The sequence below is a fragment of the Argiope bruennichi genome, chromosome 10, assembly GCF_947563725.1.
Source record: "Argiope bruennichi chromosome 10, qqArgBrue1.1, whole genome shotgun sequence".
Lineage (NCBI taxonomy): Eukaryota > Metazoa > Arthropoda > Arachnida > Araneae > Araneidae > Argiope > Argiope bruennichi.
In genome coordinates this window covers 52,009,524-52,032,270 of record NC_079160.1, presented here as the reverse complement: position 1 = coordinate 52,032,270, position 22,747 = coordinate 52,009,524, and the positions used below count along the sequence as shown (strand labels likewise).

Genomic DNA, 22,747 nt, shown 5'->3' with positions numbered 1-22,747 from the left:
TTTATTTTCTTAGTGTTTGATGCATTTAAAATTAAACATTGTTAATTAATCGATCTGCTCGTGATGAATCTCAGAAAATTTTGTTGACAAATTCTTGAGTTATTACATAAATTAAGAAATATATTCTTTAGTGCCCATAAGGTTTAAATGCTCAGTGACTCTGTTTTCAGTAATCATATTATTAAAAAAATGCTTTGTTTCAGTAAAAAAATATTATTATCTTAATTGCAGATGAATCATTTACACTTTAATATAAAGCATAAATTCTATGGCAGCAAACAGAAAATTAGAGAGATTCATATTACGTTATGATTGAAGGCCTTTATAATATTATGAGTGAATCATATGACTATCAAAATATGAAGTTTTGAAATATTTTAATGAAGAAGCTATTAAAGTAGGAAATAATAAAATATTTAATTATTAAAATTTTAACGAGCATTAAAATTGGCGAACCGGCTGGTCGCCAAAGGCGGCTAGTACGAAATAATCGGAACCATTTACTTTCGACATTCTTCCATATAAGGATTTATTTAAAGCGAATCGTCAAAAACTATAAATAAAAACTATTATTATTAAAAAAAATTGCAATATAATTTTATTATTAAACAAAGATATATTTATTAGTATTATTAAAATCATAAAAATTAAACTTGTTTTAACATTTTAATTATTATTTATAATTAAAATTATTATTAAAAATATGATTATTATAGTATTAAAATTATATGCTATACAGGGTACGGTAAATTAACCGGGTGTTTTTGAAATTACCAATTTTTTTTTTCAATTTGAGAAAGAAAAGAAATTATCGATAGATAAAAAATTGCATTACAAAACATTTAATGATATTCAAGAACAGAAATTCGCATCTTAAATCTTACAGAGAACGTCAACTTTCGTGTTGAATTGAAATTTAATGGAATTCTCATTACCTCCGGTAAAATATCGGTAATTACCGCCAGTAAAATATTAAAATTACGAAATCAGATAGTAATAATATCAAATCATGATTATGTGATTTAGATAATTAAACCACACAATCATGGTTTAATTATTTAATTAATATGATTAAGTCATTTCAATGAGAACACCACTCATCATCGATCACAAATGGACGACTATTGGCTGTTGATTGCTATAATACCACATAGTATCGATAGATGGCAGCACAATATTTTTTCTAAGTCATGCATGAAGTGTTCCGTTAACATAAGACGAACAGCTGGCTAATATAAACCGAGGGATGAACTGATCTTTCACTTAAATCCCAGCAGATGATCAGTAGAGATGCCTCGGTCGTTTCTCATCAAGAAAAAATCTTTGCACCACAGAGGGGCAGAGAGGACTGTTTCTGGTGCAGGAAGGAACGAACAAAATGCGTTGCCTCACGTTCCAGAATTGTCAAATATTTACGAAGTCCCTCCCTACAGTAAGTCGAATTTTCATTTACGTAAATCTTTAGAGCTTTAATTTTATTTATTTAAATGACGCTTAAAGATAGTAATTTATTTTCAGAATAGAGAAAAATAACCGATATTTAGTTGTAACATTAAGAATAATTTAATTTCCCCTTCACTTTCTGTTTGAATTTACAATTGGAAATTTTGTAAATTCAAAAGCATCTCAAATGGGCAATTTAATATTTTTAAATCATTTAATTTTTTTATAAATAATTAAAATTTTTTTAATTATTTATGAGTACGAATAATATTCTAATTCGAAAAGGAAATCTAGAAAAACATTTTCGTCTAAAGAAGTGAAAAAAAAAAAAAGTTTGAAAATGAATTTTCTTTTATTCTATTGTATATTATTTTATTTTTATCTTAAATTATTATTAAAAAATTAGAAAATGATTTTTCTTTTATTCTATTGTATATATTTTTTATTTTATTATTTATCTTAAATTATTTTTTAGTTTTACTTTTTAATGTAATAATACATCTAAATTAACTTCCTTCAAAAACTGGAAAATAACAACTTACTTAAGTTGTTTTGTTACCCATTTTTAAAAAAGTCTAAATTTTTTTTTTTAATTTCAGCATTATTTTGAGAAATTTTATTTCAATATAATTTTTATTACATTTCAAGATTATTTTTAATTTCAAAATAATTTTGTTGAAATTAAATTTCATTTAAATTTACTTACTTTTTTGGGGGGGGGGATTTAACTTTTTGGCAATAAAGGTTTGTTTATATTTTTAACAAAAAAAAAAAAGCATGCATATCCATCCTCCTCCTAATTATTTTATTGTTTTTGCATTTTTGTTTAACCCTTTAACTACGGATAAAATTAGACATGCACACAACGCCAAAAAACAAAACAAATGTGGAATTTAAATATATATATATATAATTACTGGTGAATATCTATACAGCTATTGGAGACCTCCGTACATAATTATGTTAAAACACGTGAATCGTCTATTGACAATTACAGGAATGCAAAGCAAATTTATACATTGCTCATTGACTGTACAGTAGTTAAAGGGTTAAAGCATGTTATCAAAAAGAAAGAAAAAACGCATTTGTTTTTAAGCTGAAGTTTGAAGAAATTAAGATAGATACTATTTACTATGAGAAGATACAAGATCATAAAACAAAGATACAAGATTCTCGTTGTTTTCGAAAATAGACATTGTATTATATAATTGTTCCTGAATATGAAATAATTACATTTAAATGTTATAAATTTCTGAAAAAAGTCAGCTCGACAAATTTAATGGCATGTGTATTGTTTCTGATTGCTTATTTCGTTCAAAGTAATTAATTCCTGGGTAGTATCGGGCGGTTAGATGCTTACCATTTAATAATGAGGAAATGCCGCTTCGTTACTAAAGAGTGAAGAAATGAATTTGATTGAAATTTCTGCTCATTGCATATATAAAAGTGTATTAGTCACTGGTTTTGATTATTTTAAATATTTTATATATTCCAGTTAGATAAATATTTATTCTTTTATTTAAAGTTATGTAATTTAAAAGACTGGGCGAGTTTTCAATTGTGTATAATCCAGCTTCGGATTTGGAGGAAACAAGAGGCCAAATTTCAAACTCAAAACTAATCGGAATTTAAATATAACTCAGAGTCAAATATCCGTAATTATGAAGATTTGAGCAGTAAAAATCATGCACCATCTTATTCTAACTGTGAAATGTCATAAATTGTGTAATTTGAAATCCATGAGCTGTTTTAAGACTTCTTTTTGCATTGAAACTTGAATTTTCTAATTTTAAATTGTTTCGACTCTCTTATCTACGAATAGAAGTCGAAGTAGAAGTTCATTCCTATCTAAATAAACCTATACATTTTTATCATTTTATTTCAATTCAATCTTCGATACTTCGAGTTCATAACTTAGAATTGAATATTTCGCAACTTTTTTTAATATAATGTGAAAAAATGATGCGTTTATTAATATTATTTAGAAATTAATATTATTTAGAAATTAATATTATTTAGTGAAATTATTCAGGAAATTTCTTTAATTAGAATAATTTCTTTTAAAGTTTCCTAATCAAAATTGATCAAAACTTTGCCTTTATATTTTTATTTCAAGTATTTAAAGTAGCGATAAGATTAAAGGAGATTTGGAACTCTAGTTGGAGGCACGATATTTTTTTTAGAAACGATTAATCGAATTTTAAATTATTTTTGAAATATACTTTAAAATACGGTGGCAATATAACATGTACAAGAATTTAATTATATTGGAATGGACGTGTATACAAACATAGCTATTAAAAAAAGTGAAAAATCTAATGTAGTAAAAAAAAAATTAAAATATTTTTTAAAAAATCTATTAAAAGTGTGCAATAAAATCTAATAAAATTTATACAACGGAAAGCATAGTTTTTTTTTTTATTTTAAAAAATTGTAAAAATGATTTTGAGCGACAATGCCTCGATGTTACTGAGAAACAACGTTGCAATTGCAATTCATTTTTCATTAAAATTATATTAAAATATTGAAAACATTTTCTTAGTAAACACCTATTTCCGTCCGAAATCAACAGAAAACATAAGTTCTTGCTGCCAGTTTGTTTTGCAACTCTACTTGGATTTGAAACCCATTTTGAATATTCGTATTTAATAAATGCTCTGCTTTTTATTAAATCTTTCTAAGAGAATTTTCTTAATCGTTTGCTACTCCAAAATTTCTTTCAAGACGGAATTATAATAAGTTTCCTTAATGAAGATTTCCTTATTTTTTTCAGTTCATTTTAAAATTATGTTGTCTTCTTTATATTTTTCGCTTCTAGCTTTCTATTACTTTTAATAATATTAGTTTTTTTTTTAAGAGAATTGCAGATTTTCGAGTCATATTTATGATCAACTTCACTCATAGAGGATTTTTTTTTATTTCTACAGTATTTACACCGTTTGAAAAACAGAATTTAAACTCATATCAGAAAGAACTCATATTACCGCTTCGACATTAACATCGAATATTTGAAAATTGCTGAATTTTGCATCGGAAACAGAAGAAAATGATTATGAAATTTCTTTTACATATAAGTATGATAATGTGCAAATGAAAACACAGTAATAGAAATTAAGTATTAATATGTTATGGAAGTCTATTCGCCATTGAGAGTAGATTTTATATGTAAAATGCTGGATTGAGATCATATGATCAGAATTAATCTGCTTAATAAATATGATTTCATAGCTATAAATTATAAAAGTTTTTATACGAAAGAAGATTGTTTCTATTAAAACAAGATAGATACGTTTAGTAGCAAAATATAATTAATATGTTTCCACATTACATTAATATCTAAATTTTAGATTTGGCAAGATTAAAAAAGTAAGAACTTTTCTCATCTCGAGTAATGCTTTTCATGAAGCTCATCAGAAATTCCAAAAGCTTCAATTTTCAATTCTTTGCCAAATTTAAAAAAAAAAAAATTCCAGATTTGTCTCGATTGCGAATAAAATCTATCGATTTCTTTTGTTTCATTTTATAAGTAAATACATGATTCTTAATACTCTTACTAGAGAATACTCTTTATCATCTTATTATAGAGAGATAACTGAAATCTCATTTATTTCGTTGATTGAAAGCAGTTCAACTGTGCTATCATTACATATTGTCCATATTTGATCAAACCGCTCCAATATTAACTGTATTCTAGACAGAAATTCAAGTAACATGGTGTGAATTCATGATAATTGATCTTGATCCAGCGAATGTCACTGATAATGATAAAATTTGAACAACATCAACAGTAAATTAAAATTTTTTTACTTAATACTCGTGCCAGCATTATAGCAGCTATTTCCAATTACCGTGTGCGTCAATAATCGTATGAACCCGTTATATTTTTATTAAATTATCCGGACTAATTCGGTTATTAGTATTAAAATTTGACCTGATTATTAGCAAGTAACACACGCAATTTTTCTAAAGTAATGGTGTCAGTTCATGCTCATGTGATACACGTCAAATATGTCGCGCCAGTTTAATTTCGGAATCCTTTATGCAATTTAATGAAGGAAGTGAATGGAGGGAGGAGACGATGAGGCGCAAAGATAATGCATAATGAGATTTTAGTAGACATTCGCAATTACGCTAATCATGTATATTAATTCCAAGTGAGGTTAAAAATGAGATGAGGTCGATAAAAATTTCATTACTTGCTTTAGTGAATACGATACAGTTTGGTTGATGCAATGTAGGATGTAATTCTTTTGTAAATGGTACAGATGGTTTATTTTTATCTTTTAAAAGTCATGGATTTACGAATCAATCAATTTTCTATAATGAAAAATCTATATAAATAAAACAAATGCTGATTTTTTCTTAGGAATCCAGACTACTGAATTTAATTTCTTCAAATTTTTCTTATAAATACTGTGAATCAAAAGGGAAGTTTTAATATAACTTTTCTGACTATTATTTTTAAATTTTTTTTATTAATAAAAACTATTTTACGCATGCATTATATTATGACAGCAAACAAGATGTGGAGCCCAAGTTTCATTTAAAATTACCGCTCGCTCCATAAATAAGATTTATTTTATGGAGCGCGTGTGTTTGGGATTCTGTGCACTTGAGGGTGTTTAGAAATAGTAAATTTAGTAATGAATTTTCACTGACAAATTTTAAATATTCATTAAGTGCAACCACTAGGTGTAAAGTGAAAGCAGCTTTTTGTTCAAGCAGTTTACTATTTTAAAGTAATCAATTTTCTAAAAATTTAATTTAAGCAGAATTATTATCCATCATAGGTGTAATACATTATTACCCAGTTAGTGGTGTGTTCGCAGGCGGCGTATTACCCGAATGGCTAATAATTCAGAGAATTGAATGAAGACATATCACGCATGTAACTTATGGCTGAAATTTTGTGAATTAAAAGTAAAAACATTGTTTATTACAAACTCTATAAACGTGGATGTAAATATTAATCCAATTTCATCAAAAAATTTGTATAATTTACTAAAATAAAAAAAAATTATTAAAATAACGAATACTTACTAATTTTTATTAAACAAATATCAGATATGAAATTTAAAGATCGCATAGTTTTCACAATCGTTGTAATCTTCACCAGTCTCACCGGAGCAGATTGAGTAGCAATTAGTCATTATCATCTTTGTGATTTTTAATGATTCGATTCCTGCAGAGTTGAAAACGAACCCACTGTGACGTTATTCATACTTTCCTAGGACTGTATGGCCTAGAAATGTTTAGTCTCTTTTTGCCCCAATACTCGTAGACTTTTCCTAGAATTCGTAGACTTTTGTCAACGAATTCTAGGAAATTTTGTCAACGAATTCTATAGATTTCATCTTACCATAGATTCTTTATTTGATTTGTTTGTACTTTTCAAAAATTATTTGTGCATTTTTTAAGTAGTTTTCGTCTTTCTCTTGGTGAAAATAACCGATATGGGTTTCTTAATGATATGGACAGAGTGGCATTTAAAAAATAACGTCAATCAATCGGCCCAAATCGGCTATTTTTATCGATTTATTGGAATCAGCTTGAGTTGATTTTCAGCAAAATTGTACACCAGCTTTCAAATGCCCACAAAATAACTTGGCTTTCAGATTGTATTTACCAAATTCTTGTTCTTGGGAAATTGAGAAAAACCAGCGTTTTTCTAAAATAATTTTACGAAAGATTAGATTGTAGAAATTTATTTCTTATAAGGTAAGATTCAGGGATTTCCAAAAGTCTTTTTTCTTTCCTAATTTTTCAGCCTCTCTATAAAACCATTTAAATGGTTAATTCCAATTGAACCTAATTTTCAAGGTCGGCTCCGTTTTAAAAACGTTATGTAAAATATCAAAGCATTGATAAAATTTACAAAAAAATTAAATTTCGTATGGGATAATATCTTGCTCCATTGCCATTCTGAATGGAATTATACCACACAGAATATATGTATTCAACAGGTCTAGCTTCGATAAAAAATGGATAAATTGATTAAAAAATAATTCATTCTGACAAAAAACACCGATTTGACAATATTTTCAGATTGAAATTTTTGTTATTGCTTACAAAAAGGAACCCTGCATTAAAATCTAGAGGTCCAAAGTTCTAAGGAAAGAATCGACTCTTAAATGTTTTAGAATTCTTTAATAGTAGCAAGAACCAGTGGGAGTAGTCTATCCAAAACTTTCTCGCGTACTCTAATAAACTTTTCATGCTAGAGAACGCCTTACATGTCATTTGTGCACAATAGTTTCGAAATATTAGTTTTTGGCGTGAATTTAGCATCTTTACTGAATTCTTGTGAACTCCTTTACTGAATCGTGTCATCCTTGGCGAGTTATTTGGCGATTAATTCCTCGCATGTGTTAATAATATCCGAAAATCGGTGCAGTCGGCCACAGCAAATCCTGTCGATACTGCTACGTTCAGTGGTGGTGGCGGGGTGGTCGGCTGTACACAAGAAGAAGTATCCCAAAATCGAATTTGTGATTGAGTTTATAGAACCATCCGATTGAAACAAAAATTTGACACAAAGATGCACTTGTTACAAAATCCCACACCAAATTTAATTTATTTTAACGTTATAGTTCAAAAACACAATGAGGTTTCTGAAAGTACAGACGATCAAGCCCTTGTTGGAGTGGGCTGAAAATTTGACAGCTGACTACATTATAGATGTTAAATATGTGTACCATCTAACTCTCTTCGTTTTGTAACAATCGTGTTAACTTATATTTGAATGGTCATATTTCCTTTGAATATATTTTAATCAAAATTTGATAGAAATCTCCAAATTTGCATACCAAATTTCAATCAACTAGCTGAAAGCATTTTTCAGTTATTTTTGTCACAGACAGATGGACAATTTTTTAAAATTTGTTTTTCGAATGCAGGAAAGTCTAAAACGTGCAGATTCGTGCCAATTTTTTGACAATTACTATATTTTATACTACGCATGCGAGAAAGTAAAAACAGAAGATAAGGATTTTTACATATATACGCCTTCTTACTGTAGGCAAATGTTTCAAAGCCGTTTCCTAGTTCTTCAACTATGGAAAATAACTGTGCGTAGAATTGTCCACTGCACAATATCCCTCTATCTTTCCCCGTTATTTTGTGATTTCCTGTTACTTAACAATTGATTCAAAACTTGACTTTCTGCATTTAACGGTCAATGGAAATTGAAATTCGTTTTCAAAATAGCTGTCATTTTATTCCGTGTTGAAAACAGCACTTTTAGTTGCAGCTCACAATATTTAACTAAAATTCGCGCCATTCTTTTAAATTCATTAATAATTTAAATAAAAATGATCTTTGTGCCGTTTTTAAAAAAATCTTTTTGTAACAATTTGTAATTTTTCGAGAAACAACGAGATTTTTGGTGAAACATATTTTCTCATTTTAGTTAAAAGCAAAATTGCTAACGAAAGATTCTGCATATTGTAATAATTTATATAAAATAATAGTTTGCATTAAAAATAAGTTACATAATAAAGCTTTTGTTTATGAATGCGTTAGTATTCAGTTGAGTGCTAATATTAAATAGGTTTTTACTTTTTCCCGTATGAAGCATATTTAAATTTTTTTTCGCAAACACTAAATAATAATCAAAGGTTTAATAAAGTATCGTTTATTATCTAGGAAATTGTAAATTTTTCATTAGTAAGAAACATGAAATTATCATTTATTGCAAAGGGTATATCAGCTGATACATATAATTTTTTTAAAATTTTTATAAACTCAATTTTTTTTTCTTTTTTGCAAATTAGAGCAGTGAATATCTTTTTTTGTTTTTGGCATATTATATATTTGGGTCTAAATATTTATATTAATTTTTTTCAGGTACCACAACCCATTTATCAAATAATGCGAAACCATTCGAGACTAGTCTTTTTAATAGAGGTCCAGAAGAATTATTATCAGAACGAAATCTACAAAATTTCTTACGATTGTGTTGTTATTTCGTTCCATTCTCACACAGCTCCAGTCCAAAGCCAAGAGTGGAATTATTCAGAGATTGGACAATGGAACCATTATACGATCCACACAAAATATGGAATCCATATTTGCCCAGCAATGCAACTTCCTTAAAAAAATCTCCAATACACACCACTCGATTGTGGCGGCCAGCATTTTCTGAAATCCAGAGTCTGTCGTCCAACGAGAATTCCAATAGTTGCAAGTACTGTGGATCGGCATGTGATAATAGTTTTCTTTTGAACAATCGAACGTGCTTTAAGTGCTTTTCATTTATCGATGTTAGTCGCGGAAGTCAAGAAAATTATGTTCTAAAATATGAAAACAAAGATGTTCCATCATCTAGTGTGTGCTCATCGTTGGAAACGATGGACAGTGCATCCAAGAAGATGAAACAAGAGGATTCATTAAAAATGTTTTCCGAAAATAAAGTGACTGCTCCAAAACCACTTTTACCTATCACTCAGATAGAAAAGCAAATTCAAGTAATGAACGAAAGTAAAAATCGTACAGGAGAACACAATATTCGAGAATTGGTAAGTAATTATAATTTTCTTAAATCCAAATTATTGAATTAGTCCAATCAGTAGAGGTTCATCCAATAAGGCTGTAGAACTATAACACCCACCCAAAATTCTTTTTTTATTAAGGTTGCCTTTTTGTTTTTAAAATCTAATTTACTTACTTTACTCCGTGTGCTTACGCTTTTTACTCAAAAATTTCAACGAAATTAAAACATAAATAAATAAGAAAAATAAAAATATGAAAAATCAGCCAGCAAGAGGAACATAAGCAGATCGGGCCAATTGTTGCCAAACATCCCGCCGGCCAATTGTTTTCTTTCCTATGAAATATTGGCTCGTTATCCAAAATTTAGATCCGAACCTGTACAATATGCGATTTTCTTAAAAAAAGATTTGATTGTTTCGTAACTTTGGCTAGGAAATTTTCACATTTCATTGTCAATTTAAAAAAACAACAATTTTACGTCCGATTAAACCTGTTATTTTCAATTAGAATGCTTTTACGTTTTATCTTTTAACCTTGAGTTTGGCGCAGTATAGCTGAAAATGGCTGTTGTGCCTTAAAGCGATCTTTTTACGCTATTTATATCGCAGTACACGAAAACCTACTGTACCCGCAACCGTTTGATTCATTTGAAAAAGAAAAGCAGACCTTCCTCTCTTTGATTTTAGAGCTGCAATTCGACAGACCCAACTTGAAAGAGGGCAAGTTAACACCCCCCCCCCTCTCATACAAAATTTTCCTTCATTCTTTTAGTGCCCCCCTTGCTTTCTTTATTTATGAAATCTTGTTGTTTCCGATAGAAACATATTATTCTACTGAATATTCATTTTTCTTATTAGAAGTTCACTCTTCGAAACAGAGGTGTGTAGATAATTTTTAAAAATGTTATTCAGAAGAAAATACGCCTTTTTGATACTTGTTTTGAACATTATTGCAAAGTGTTCACCCAGGAACATTCTATACTAACGAAAATTTCGCAACTAAGCTAAGTGTGTATTTGTTGACATTCTATAGCACAGTGTATTAAATCTAGAGTACCAAATTCGGCCCAGATATTCTTTGCAAAGTGGGAATGTACATCTCAGTGCGATTTTCTTTTTTTAGAAATTGAAATTTTAATTAAAAATTAAGCGAAATATTGGCGTACTTGTGCAATAACTCCCGAACATATTATTTCATAAAGTTTGATTCTTAAACAATTTAAGCAGCCTTTTTAAATTTTTCTACTTTGTGATATTATTATCATTTATGTCATTTCTAACAATATATTTTTCATTACTGAACTGAATTCAAAGTGTTTTTTTTTCTTTTCTTTTTTTTGTTCCGTCTAATACTAAAGAGCGCGATTTCTGTCCATTCATCGAAAGCTAAGAAAGATGGATTCTGTTTAATATCTGCATAGTTTAGATGAGGAATAAGAAAACAGAGTATTTGGGCAGTTAAATTTTTAATGTCACTATAATGTCATGGTACTTGGCTCCATTAGGATAGTTCACATGCACCAGACCAGGTTCATATAGAACAAGTGTAAGGCTATTAGAATGGCATGACTTTGATGCCTGTCACAATTTAATACTTGAAAATATTTTCTAGTAGGCATTTCAGTTTTGCATACGATTTAATTGAAAGTAGAAAATAAGAAATTAATATAGCCAGGAAAACCAGCAGATCATCAAAGGCGGCTAACATCGAAAAAATAGAAAATAAGAAATTAATATAGTCAGGAAAACCAGCAGATTATCAAAGGTGGCTAACATCGAATACACAGAAAAAAAATGGGTGTATTGCCCTTTCGTAAATCAGATATTAAGATGTCACATGTGATCCAGAATAGTTGTGTTTATGTTATACAACCAAATATTTTCCACCAAAAGCATTGATTACAAAATTCAATATGCACTCACAATTGTTAAAGTGATTATCAAACAACATATTTTAACACTTTAGCTTGCAGCAGTTCTTCTCAATTTCCTAAAGAATTTAATGAAATGACAAATTAATCTTCTTTAAGTGGAAAAAGAAAGTATAAAATAAAATCTATATCATCCAAAATAGCTGTAAAATTTTACCATTATTCAAAACGATCTACTCCGGTAATAGTTTGCCTTGCTGCTGTTTCTAATTTCTTTTTAATTCGTATATTCAATTTCATCCACAACTTCAGCATATTTTTCAAGGACTACCGTTTTTAGCATAGCTAAACATTAAAAAAAGAAAGAAAAAATCTTCCAATGAAGCTAATTTGATTTTTTTTTTGTTCCATTTAAGCCCCCCCCCCCTCCTTCCCTCCCATCTGCAGCATACTAACTGCTGACAATCACTTACTATTCAAAAAATTTCTTTTGAATGATACAATTTCAGTACTTTTTTCTTATCCATGATTTTTTTTCTCCTCGGAATATATTGAAATTTATTTTCTTTTATCAATATTTTGAATGGGTTTGTTAAAAGTAACGATTCCCAGACATATAGAAACAATCAAATAAACGTAAATTAGCCAAACTTTTTCATTTGAATGAATTTGTCAAATCCTAAATTTTAATCTTCTAAGTAGTAATGTTTTTGAATTTTGATTTAATTATGCATTCAATAATATATCTAGTTTAATCTTATTTAAGAGAGGAAAAAAAGATTGTAATTATTATTTTTACCAGTTTTTTTTTTTTTTTTTTTTTTTTTTTTGTCAAGTGTACCATTTTGATCCACTGCCTGTCTCAATGAATTTTATCAAAATTGTACAAAAACTCCATTTAAAAATATATTGATATAAATTAAAAGAAAAATGTATCATGTATCTTTCCCATTAAATTCTTGTACAATTTGAATGGAAATGTTGAATTTGAAAATTCCATGGATAATATGAAAAATTATTTATTTATATTTTTGCATCTAAATATTTTACGAAGTGAATAAATATTTATACTGTGTCAAAAAGTCTATAATCGTAAATAACATCTGTCGGAATATTGAGACTTTATTAAGAAACCACAAGACAACCAAGCAAATTAGCAAAAATTCACTAAAAAATAATTTTAATAGCAATGTTAGGGTTTATTTCAAAATATAATTCAAAATCCGATTGTTTATGCCCTGTCAAGGTCACTGGAATACATATGTAGAGATTTTTTGCCCCCTTAACACACCTCTCTGAAAACAGCCAATTATAAGAGAAGTTGGATTACTAAAAGTCTATTGTATTTAATTTTTTTAAATAAAAGAATTATATGCTGTCTCTTTAAAAAAAAGCCAGGTATTTTCTTTTTTCTTTCTTATGCATATTTGTAATTTAAAAAATATGTAATTCAGTTTTCATAAAAAAATAACTTTTGTTACTATATTCTTATGATTTAAATATATATAAAAAATATTCCAACTAAAATTGTGTAAACTTATAATTTGATTGATTTTAGGATAGAATTCAAGAAAAGAAACAATATGTCAGGACATCTTCAACAGGTTGCAAGTCCTTCACTTGCAAACAGTGTGGGAAATCGTTCAAAAGGTCGTCTACTTTATCAACACACCTACTTATTCATCTGAATATAAGACCTTATTCTTGTACTTATTGCGGAAAGAGATTCCATCAGAAGTCTGATATGAAGAAGCATACTTATATTCATACAGGTAATACATGTATATGTACATACTTAATAGGGAATTTCTTAGCTTGTGTATGCTATAAAAATTTAAACTACTCGATTTTCTAACAACAAACTTAACATTTAATTAATAAAAAAATTAAATATAATTTCAAAGATAGAAAAAATATTTTAGGTATATTGTTGTCATTTCTATCGAATGAAAATATAAATATTTATTTTTAATACTTCATTTATTCCACACTCCATCCTTTAAAAATTGAGTTTTAGCAGTTTTTAAACATTCTATAATGTTTAAAAAAATATTAGATGCAACTGAATTCTCATTTAAAATGAAGTCTCAGATAGCAAGATGGTTTTGAGTATTATTTAAAATATATAATATTTTAAATATACAACTATTAATTATATTTCCATGCCAGATAATAATTGGGCATTCTACTTTAGTAACTAATAAAACTGAATAATAACAACAAAAATTTGTATATATTTATGAATATCAGAATTTCAATCAATGTTACTTAGATTTCATAAATTAAAATTTTTTTACAAATTCTGCACTATAAAAGGGGAATAAATAAAAGAAAAAAATTTGTTTCATAATTATCAATTTACCAAATGTTTCTATGTACTCCGATTATGTTCTGGAGGTTTCAATGCATTTTTCTTGGATGTTTTTAATGATAACAAATTGTAATTGTTAAATAAATACTTTACTCAATTTCAGGTGAGAAACCTCACAAATGTGATGTCTGTGGAAAAGCTTTCAGTCAATCTTCTAATTTAATTACACACAGCCGGAAGCACTCTGGGTTTAAACCTTTCTCCTGCAGCAAGTGCAGTAGGACATTTCAAAGAAAAATTGATCTTGTACGACACATGGACTCAAAGCACTACACAACTCTAAATTACTTAAATGCACCTCAAAATACTGCATCTAGCGATTAACATTCACAGAATTCTATTAATTAAATTTAATGGCATTCACATTACCTTAAGAATCAAATGAGCTGCAGGCATATTATGATTAATTATTATTCTTTTATGCAAGTTGTAAATATATTTCTGTAACACTAAAATGTCTTCAGCTATGCACAAAAAATTCTTAAAGAAATTGTAATATTATATTTTGTTGTTTCAGTTTTGTGAATATATGTTTGTATATTTGTATTATAAATAAAATGCTATGATGCAAAAAAGGATATTTGGATTTCTTGTTTCTTTGTAGGTGGAAAGATAGTTGTTTTTCTCTCTGCTTTTAGATCCCCCCCCCTTCAATACAGAGTTTGTAAACCACTATTTTAGAATGCAATTGAGAAATAGCTTAAACTGAAGCTGATAACAATGTTTATTGCACATCAATAAATAAAAATAATTTAATAATACAACTGTAAAAAAGCTGCATAAATAAATACGATGTATAAATTAATGTAAAAAAATCTGTGATATAACCTACATAAACGATCCTATTTTAAATACAGAAGGTGGTATGCATAGTTGTTCGAAGAGACATGCTAATGAAGTGACAGTAACATATTCTTTAGCTAGTAATTACTCAGCTCCAACTATCCTATAAAAAATTACAAATAGCATTATAAACAATGCAGGTATTGAACATTAATAAATATTCATTATAAATACAATAAATTTTCTTGTTTTGTAAGAGAAAGTGGTACTTTTGTAAAAATATTGACTTAATTTCTACTAGCATTAAATAATGTAAAATAATAAAACCTTTGTAACTGCATTCTACATGTATGCACATCATGCAAAATAAAAAATTAGCATTTGATATAAAATTTCAAAAAGTTGTATGTTTTCTTTGCTATAACAGTTATACCATGTAGAATGTGTTGATTATTTTCTTCAATAACAATTGCATCAAATAAAATGTGAGAACAACCTGATACTCTTATTGTAAATATCAAAAAAAAAATCTTTTCTTGGATATTTTACCATTGTCGAAGTTAATGTTGGTTGACCATATATAGTGTACATCCACCTACATATCTCGTTGAAAAACATTTCTCCAGTTTTATATCAGCTACACCATCAATATTAACATTTGCTTCTTTGGCAGCATTGTTGTGGCAATTTTTAAATTTTAATCACAAACTGCTTTATCTAATTAAAATAAAATCTCATTCGACATGGATACACATTATCAGTTGATTAACTTTTAAATTCCACAGTTAAATATATAGATTACTGCTGATCATATTTCAAAATTGAGGGATTATTTAGCTAAAAAACTAACAGAAAAATAAACTCATATTAACTACTACATCCACTAATAAGTATGTGTGAAAGTTGAAATGGAAAGTCCTATGATACTTTCGAGAGTATATTTCAAAGAAAATAAGCAGAAATTTATTGAATGAGTTTAAATTGTAATAAACGTATAATTTTTTTCTTCTGAATAATCAATAAAATAGTTTCATTTTAGGTATTAATCCATTGGATTGATATCCTCTAACATGATTTTTAAAAAAAATTAATTAAAAATGCAGTTAAAAAGTTTTGATGGACTTGGAATTCATTATTAAAGAATGAGAATTAAATTTATACCTAAACAGTTTAATTTCTTATAAAATGAAAATTTATGTTAACAAATAAATAGCTATAACACATTAAAAGCAATGATACTGGAAAATAGCCATTTCAGAAATCGGTATATTTAGAATAAAAAAAAAATAACACTAATCATTTACAATAGCTGATTTTGTACATAAATGTTACTTAATATTTATGTACAAAATTTACATATTTTTTAAAATTTTCTTAAAAATACAAAAAATAATATTGATTATATCATTTCATAATCAAGAATTGAAATAACGTTTAAAAACATAAACAATGTTTTACACAATGCAATAATAAATAATTTTAAGAAGGTGAAATCAATATTTAACTTATCCCATAGGAAATAAGTTAGGCTAACTTATAAAAAATAATACTGAATTCTCGACTGGGTATGATGGATTTAACCAATAAAGAAAATGCACTTTTCTTATTTTTCTCTTAAAAGTTTTCCAGTTAATAAAAGATTAATATTAATTAATTATATAATGAATATAAAAAATACCTATTCTTATAACGGGACTTTGGACGGCTAGATGCACTTTCAATAGATCTTGTAGATGGTAAATCATCCAGAACATCAGGAGAAAGACTTTCATCACTTAACAAACTTTCATAGGCTCCTTTAAGCAGACAATTCATTAATACAATATTCATTGGAGAATAAAAGCTAGTTTTTTAACAGATTAAATGAATATATATCTCATTAATAATTTTCACTGCAATGAAATAAATATTAGTTTGGATGGATTTTGCAAGACAGAGTCAATTATTTGTTACAAACTACTTCAATATTACGGAAAAAATGAAATGTCATAATGCATAATTTAATCAGAAAAAATCCTTACCACATCACAAAATTCAAAAATTAACCAAAAAGTTGCAATTTTAATGAAAAAATTATTGATAAAATATCAGTATAGACTGTTGAGAGAAACAGAAAATAGAGATGTAACAAAATTGAGAAAACATTCTTTAATAATAAAAAAAAAAAAAAAAAGAGACCATAAACATAAAATTTTGCATAACATAATCACAATTTAATTTTAATATTATGGGTAAAAGATTAATAAATTAAATTAGCACATGGAAAAATGTTTAAATGTATACTGGAAAAGCAAATAAGAATGGTTAACAATCAATAAAATTTCAAACTGTTATAGTATTTATTAATGAAAACCGCATACAAACAGCAGTATTAAACTAGACTTGAATAATTGATTGGTAGAAAAATATATAGTGTGAAATATCAACGCATAGAAAAAATAAATAAGACAATACTGCAACAAGGCACAATACTGTAATAAATAATTATAATTTTTTTCTTAATAATCTTTTTCTTTTATTAGATCTCAAACTAATTAATAACTATTGATTACTTACCACTACCATAAAGTAAATCTGAAGGATTGAGAAAATCTTGAATCCTAGGAGTGTATGAATCTTCACCATAAAAATCGGCTTCATCCATTTGCTGAGATTCAATCATTTCGAGCCACTGACAATTATGCCAACGGAATTTCTCAATCTGAATTTTCTTAGCCCATTCTTCATTGTATTCCTAGAAAACAAGTAATGATTACTCAATAATTAATTTGTCACAAAAAAAAAGAAGGAAAAAATATCAATCATAATACAAAGAAGAACGTACTGAAATAATTTCCAAACTCCTATCACAAAGTTTTCGTATTTCAGTATTTTTGTCATGCATTAAATCCAGTAAGTATCCAGGTATTTCTTAAAAGTCTATTAAGGAGAACATTTTATAAAATAATTTAAATATCTTATAACATTTATTTTATTAGTTTAATCTGCAATGTATTAAAAACAATTCAGAAATATATATATATCATTTACTTTAACACATTCATCACAATAATTTGAAATTATAAATTATTTTAAAATTCTCCCTATAATATTGCTAAATAGTTTAATTATTTGTTGAAACAATAACCTTAACCATCAAATTAAAAAACTTATAATTTAAATATGAACTAACATGTAACTTGTTAAATCATATTAACAAGCACTGACAGTAAAAGATGGTAGATGTATAAAATATAACACAGCTTAAAGTCAAAAGCCACTGAAAATTTCTGTTCTACAAGCAAGCTTTATTTGTCAGAGTTCGAAGCAATATTTATGTAGATTAATTGTTATATAATAATATAAGATGTGCATCTATATTCTATCATGTTATATACTTTATTTATATTCATTTTTAAAGCCATCAAAAAGCAACTGCAAATGAATTAAATATTTGTTTCATTCATAAATTCAATTACTGAAAATTTACAACTCTCTTTAATACAATTAGGTAATTCTCTCTAGAACACAATCAACTTAAAATTAAAAAATATGTATATTATAAATAAAAAACAATAAATTTTAATAGCAGTTTCAGCTATACATTTCTTATTAATTCTAGCAGGTCATAATTCAATATGTAGAATAATTATCAAAGGATACGAGTTTCTTTAATAATTATTTCTCTTGTGGCACGATGGTATATCAGTTGGTAAAATAAGTAAACAATATGGAGAACTATTTCATCATCTTCTTGCTTAGCTGTAAAAAAGTACCAAATAAATAAAATAAGTACAAAATAATAGCATAAGTACAAAATAAATAAATAATCAGATAAAACTATAAACTTTTCATATTTTTACTACAGAGAATAAATGGAATATAGAAGGAAAAACAATTTTTCAATCAACAAAAAAACTTGAGTTGAAAACAATTTGTCAGTTTAAATGTCAGCAAAATTATCTTCAAAATTTTTTAAGTAATGTACTCTATTCAGCTGCAAATAAACCAGTTCTATAATATAAAACAGCTTCTATGAGAACATAATTTAATTATTAATATAAATAAGCCTTACAATTGTTCAATATTATAGATTATCATTCTTCAAGAAAACACAATGCATCATCTCACTTTTTTTTGTAGTTGTTGATTATTTAGTTTGGTATAAGGCCAAAAAATTACAAAAAGAAAAGTAAGAATATAGCTATACATTTGATAATAGCCAGCCACCCCATTACCCTAGAACTAAACCATTTAAACAGATTTTACTATGACTGATTTATGATAATTCACTATCCAGCTATGCTAGCAGTCATAATCCTGGACTTTAAATTTTCAAATCAATCCAAGCAATCAACTTCCTGGACTAACTTTTTTGAAGAGGTTGAACCCTCCCCACTTTTCTATAGGCCCATCATGTCGAAATAATTGTGTGCATAAAGTCATTATCCTCAGCCAGCAACTTTCTTGCCTGCAGTGATTTGTTTCCAGGCACAGCCTCAGGCAAAACTTGACCACCAAATACCTCCCTTACACATGGCAAGCTGGAAAATTGAGATCCAGTCCCTACCTAACTTGTTTTGCTTTTATATTCCAGATGTTCCCAATAATTAAACATTATAACCACTCATTACTTGCTTCAAAGCAAGTTTCCCCATATTTGTCAAACATAAGTCTGTTACTTCTAATTGGTTCTCAGTACCTACAACTTTCAACACTATGTTTCACAAAAAACTCATACAAAAATTGAGAGCAGCCTTTAAACTCACATGCATGGCAAAATTATATATACCCATCCTCATGGATCCTTGTGTCCTTTTCTGTGGGTGGATAATGTTCATTAATTTGTCTTTTAACTTCCCAAATGTTACTTTCACCTTAATGCTAATTCTGTAGTGTGTGTTCCATTAATCAAATAGCACTAGTATCACTCCAAATAATCAGTTTCAATTAAAACACACTATTCCATCTATCTGTACATGAAGGATCATTTTGTACTAACTTACAATTGTTTAGGAGACATATTAATCAGGATCCATAAAAAAAAATATTCTGTCCCTTACAAATTCTATCCATATTCCTTGGATTCTCAGCAAAAGACAATCAAAATCAAGGCTATAAATCTCAACCAGATGCTTTTACTGCCACTGTAGTTTAAAAGTCTTCACTCTTTGCTTTACCAACCCCAAAATTATTATTCTCAAACTATCTGTGCATTAAGTACCGAAGCAATTACTAACTTGTTGTCAATCAAGTAAAGTACTTGTCCACCAATTTTCCTTTAACATTAAATTGGTAAGCATTCTGATGATCCAGAACATTCTGTCACAGACAATCCCTTTGACAATGGCTTATAAATAATCTACCTTTCAGCATAAATAGAATTTGATTTCACATTGGTAGTCACCACCAATTTTTCAATGTCTGCTGTTATTCCATACCATAGACCATACCAATATTCTACATACCACTATACATGATTTCAAATTCACTTTCCCTGTCAATATGAGGCTTTAACTCCCTTTCGAGAAGGCAGTTCCCACATAAACACCATCAAAAGAAGATAAAGAAAAGAACCTTGGGTACTTTGGGATTGGGAGATCCAGACTCACTTAAAGAAGGTAATGTAATCATGTAAAAATGCATGGTAAAAAATATTTATTCAATGTTAAAATTATGTCTATGTCATCGTTATAAAATATTTTAGTCTAAAATTTATTTTTATTTACTTTTGATCATAATTCTGATTACAAATAAAAAACACTTCCATTTGCTTTTCAAACACAATATTTAATGAATGAAAATACTGAACCTATAGATACAAAAGATTTTGCACTGTACTTTCGATACTCTACTTATTTAGCGGATTCTTGCTTTTAAAATTCATGAAAAGGTGGAGAGTATTTATAAATATAAAACTGGTAAATATAGACATCATAAATACTAAATTCAATTTTAATAAAACTACTAATTTATAATATTTAAGAATTTTTTTAATTTGCTTGGCATACCCAGAATGCATATGGAATGTACCAAAAAGAGTAACTTGATGTTGCAAAACATCTTAAGTTAACTTCAAAATAAATGTCCCCCACACTTAGCAAACTTAAGTATACTTTGAAAGCTTAAACATTAATAAACTCACACCACCATGTTTGATAACGATTGCTGGGCTGATAGAAAGAATTTATTATATTTACTAAGTACATTTTATAGATTTAAAATAAAATTAACAATCATAAGAAAAATCCCAGGAAATGTTTTAAACAACGTATAGATGTTAAAAAAAATATACAAACCATTCAAATGTTCAATGACATGTTTAATGATTCCCGATTCGAGTAATGTTGTAGCACATACTTCTTCCGCAGAAAATGTCCCAGCTAGAATAATTACCTCCAGTATCATATCATCTTCACAATTTTCTGAAAAGGGAATAATTTTTAAAAAATTATGAAACAAAATTTAATTAAAATAATTTTTTATGAAATGTATAATGTTATCTAATAAATTTCTTAATATACTATTTTGAGACAAAAATCATTAAAATAAACACATTTTTGATTCATTTAAAAACTGACTTCCAAAATAAAGCAATAGCTTTGCATCTATTGATACAGAAACTTTCATTTGAAACTATTAAGGAAAAGTACATAAAATTTTATTTGTTCAGGAGTGCTGTTTCTGATCTATACAACCAGTAAAGTATATTTAATTGGATATTTTTCAAACTTTATTTGATTAAAAAAATTAAAAATTAAATTTTTTAATAAATAATAATTCTATCACAGAAATATGTATATCTAACACAATGAGTTTTCTCAGTTTGTTTTCTTTGAAATTATCATAGCATTATTAATGTTTTTAAATAAAACTCTGGAACAAAATTTTCAGGTAATATATGTATTTTGTTTAAACTTTTAAGTAAAAATATTGACCTTGAGATAGCCTTTTCTTCATGAATCCAAGCAAATCATATTGGAACAGCAACATTTCATAATCTAACTCTGGAATGGTCAGATTACCCATAATTCCTACACATTCAATTATAAAATCATCGTTTTTGCCAGTGCTTCGATGAATAGCTTCACAAAACACATCAGCAAAGCCCTATAAAAAATTACAAAATATACACTACAGGAAAATTAATTATTAAAAAAGGATTAATTGCAAAATTAAGAGAATATAATGAAAATTATCAATAGCAATAATGCACAGTTATTTCACAGTCAGTTTATTTAAATACTTAATACTGAACAACAGATATAAAAATATGCACATGCAAAGCCAAATTCATCCAATTTTGGTATTATCTGTAGCAATAAATAGGTTGAAATGTCAAAATCCTAACTTGATATCAAACAGCAATATCTTCAAGGTAAAAGGAGATTTCTTATCATGTATCAATAAGACTGGACAATCAATATTCAATGACAAACATAAATATCTGAATCAAACCCTCCTGTAGTAGATATCCAATATTTTTTCTGTTGGAAGTAGAATCTCAATTTTACTGAAAGAAAAATTTAATATTTTTTCTTTAAGTATTTTTTAAAAGAAATTAGTTATGTATCTGTAATTTACAATTTTAATTTTATTACATTGAGTCAAACTTTCTAACTTTAAGAAAAATACATTGTATATTACTGTTGACAGATGGATATAGTTTACTAAATAATTATTTGCATATTTGAATGACAATAAGTAAAATTTTATGCTCAATTAAACAACAATTATAAAACTTTATTGAAAATTGCATTTTTTAGTGAATTATTTTTATTATCAATGACTTTTACTGAATTATGGATAAT

General features: G+C 27.3%; 2 protein-coding genes across 5 annotated transcripts in view; one reads left to right on the top strand and one right to left on the bottom strand.

The window, feature by feature from the left end:
• Positions 1–1,254: 1,254 nt before the first annotated feature.
• On the top strand, positions 1,255–14,888 carry LOC129988236 (zinc finger protein 271-like). Of its 2 annotated transcripts, XM_056096410.1 has the most exons (5): positions 1,255–1,432; positions 9,289–9,959; positions 13,362–13,575; positions 14,278–14,506; positions 14,540–14,888. In XM_056096410.1, the coding sequence occupies exons 1-4, from the start codon at positions 1,291–1,293 to the stop codon at positions 14,496–14,498; spliced, it is 1,248 nt and encodes a 415-aa protein (XP_055952385.1). In that variant the 5' UTR covers positions 1,255–1,290; the 3' UTR covers positions 14,499–14,506; positions 14,540–14,888. The 2 variants fall into 2 exon arrangements, with proteins under 2 accessions (XP_055952385.1, XP_055952384.1); XM_056096409.1 differs by having other exon boundaries at positions 14,278–14,888.
• Positions 14,881–22,747, bottom strand: part of LOC129988235 (kinesin-associated protein 3-like) — a 25,590-nt gene continuing 17,723 nt past the window's right edge. For all 3 annotated transcript variants that reach the window (XM_056096406.1, XM_056096408.1, XM_056096407.1), the window contains exons 13-19: positions 21,875–22,046; positions 21,236–21,361; positions 18,600–18,698; positions 17,782–17,867; positions 17,514–17,691; positions 16,636–16,753; positions 14,881–15,120 (exon numbers count right to left, since the gene is read on the bottom strand). In XM_056096406.1, the coding sequence (XP_055952381.1) occupies positions 15,102–15,120; positions 16,636–16,753; positions 17,514–17,691; positions 17,782–17,867; positions 18,600–18,698; positions 21,236–21,361; positions 21,875–22,046 (798 nt within the window). In that variant the 3' untranslated portion in view covers positions 14,881–15,101. The remainder of the gene's footprint in view (positions 15,121–16,635; positions 16,754–17,513; positions 17,692–17,781; positions 17,868–18,599; positions 18,699–21,235; positions 21,362–21,874; positions 22,047–22,747) is intronic.

Bases quoted from the DNA above. Each gene is read 5' to 3' on its own strand.
- LOC129988236 (XM_056096410.1), top strand. From the start codon at position 1,291: ATGCCTCGGTCGTTTCTCATCAAGAAAAAATCTTTGCACCACAGAGGG. The intron at 9,960-13,361 runs GTAAGTAATTAT...GATTGATTTTAG, and splicing joins AACACAATATTCGAGAATTG to GATAGAATTCAAGAAAAGAA. The intron at 13,576-14,277 runs GTAATACATGTA...ACTCAATTTCAG, and splicing joins GCATACTTATATTCATACAG to GTGAGAAACCTCACAAATGT.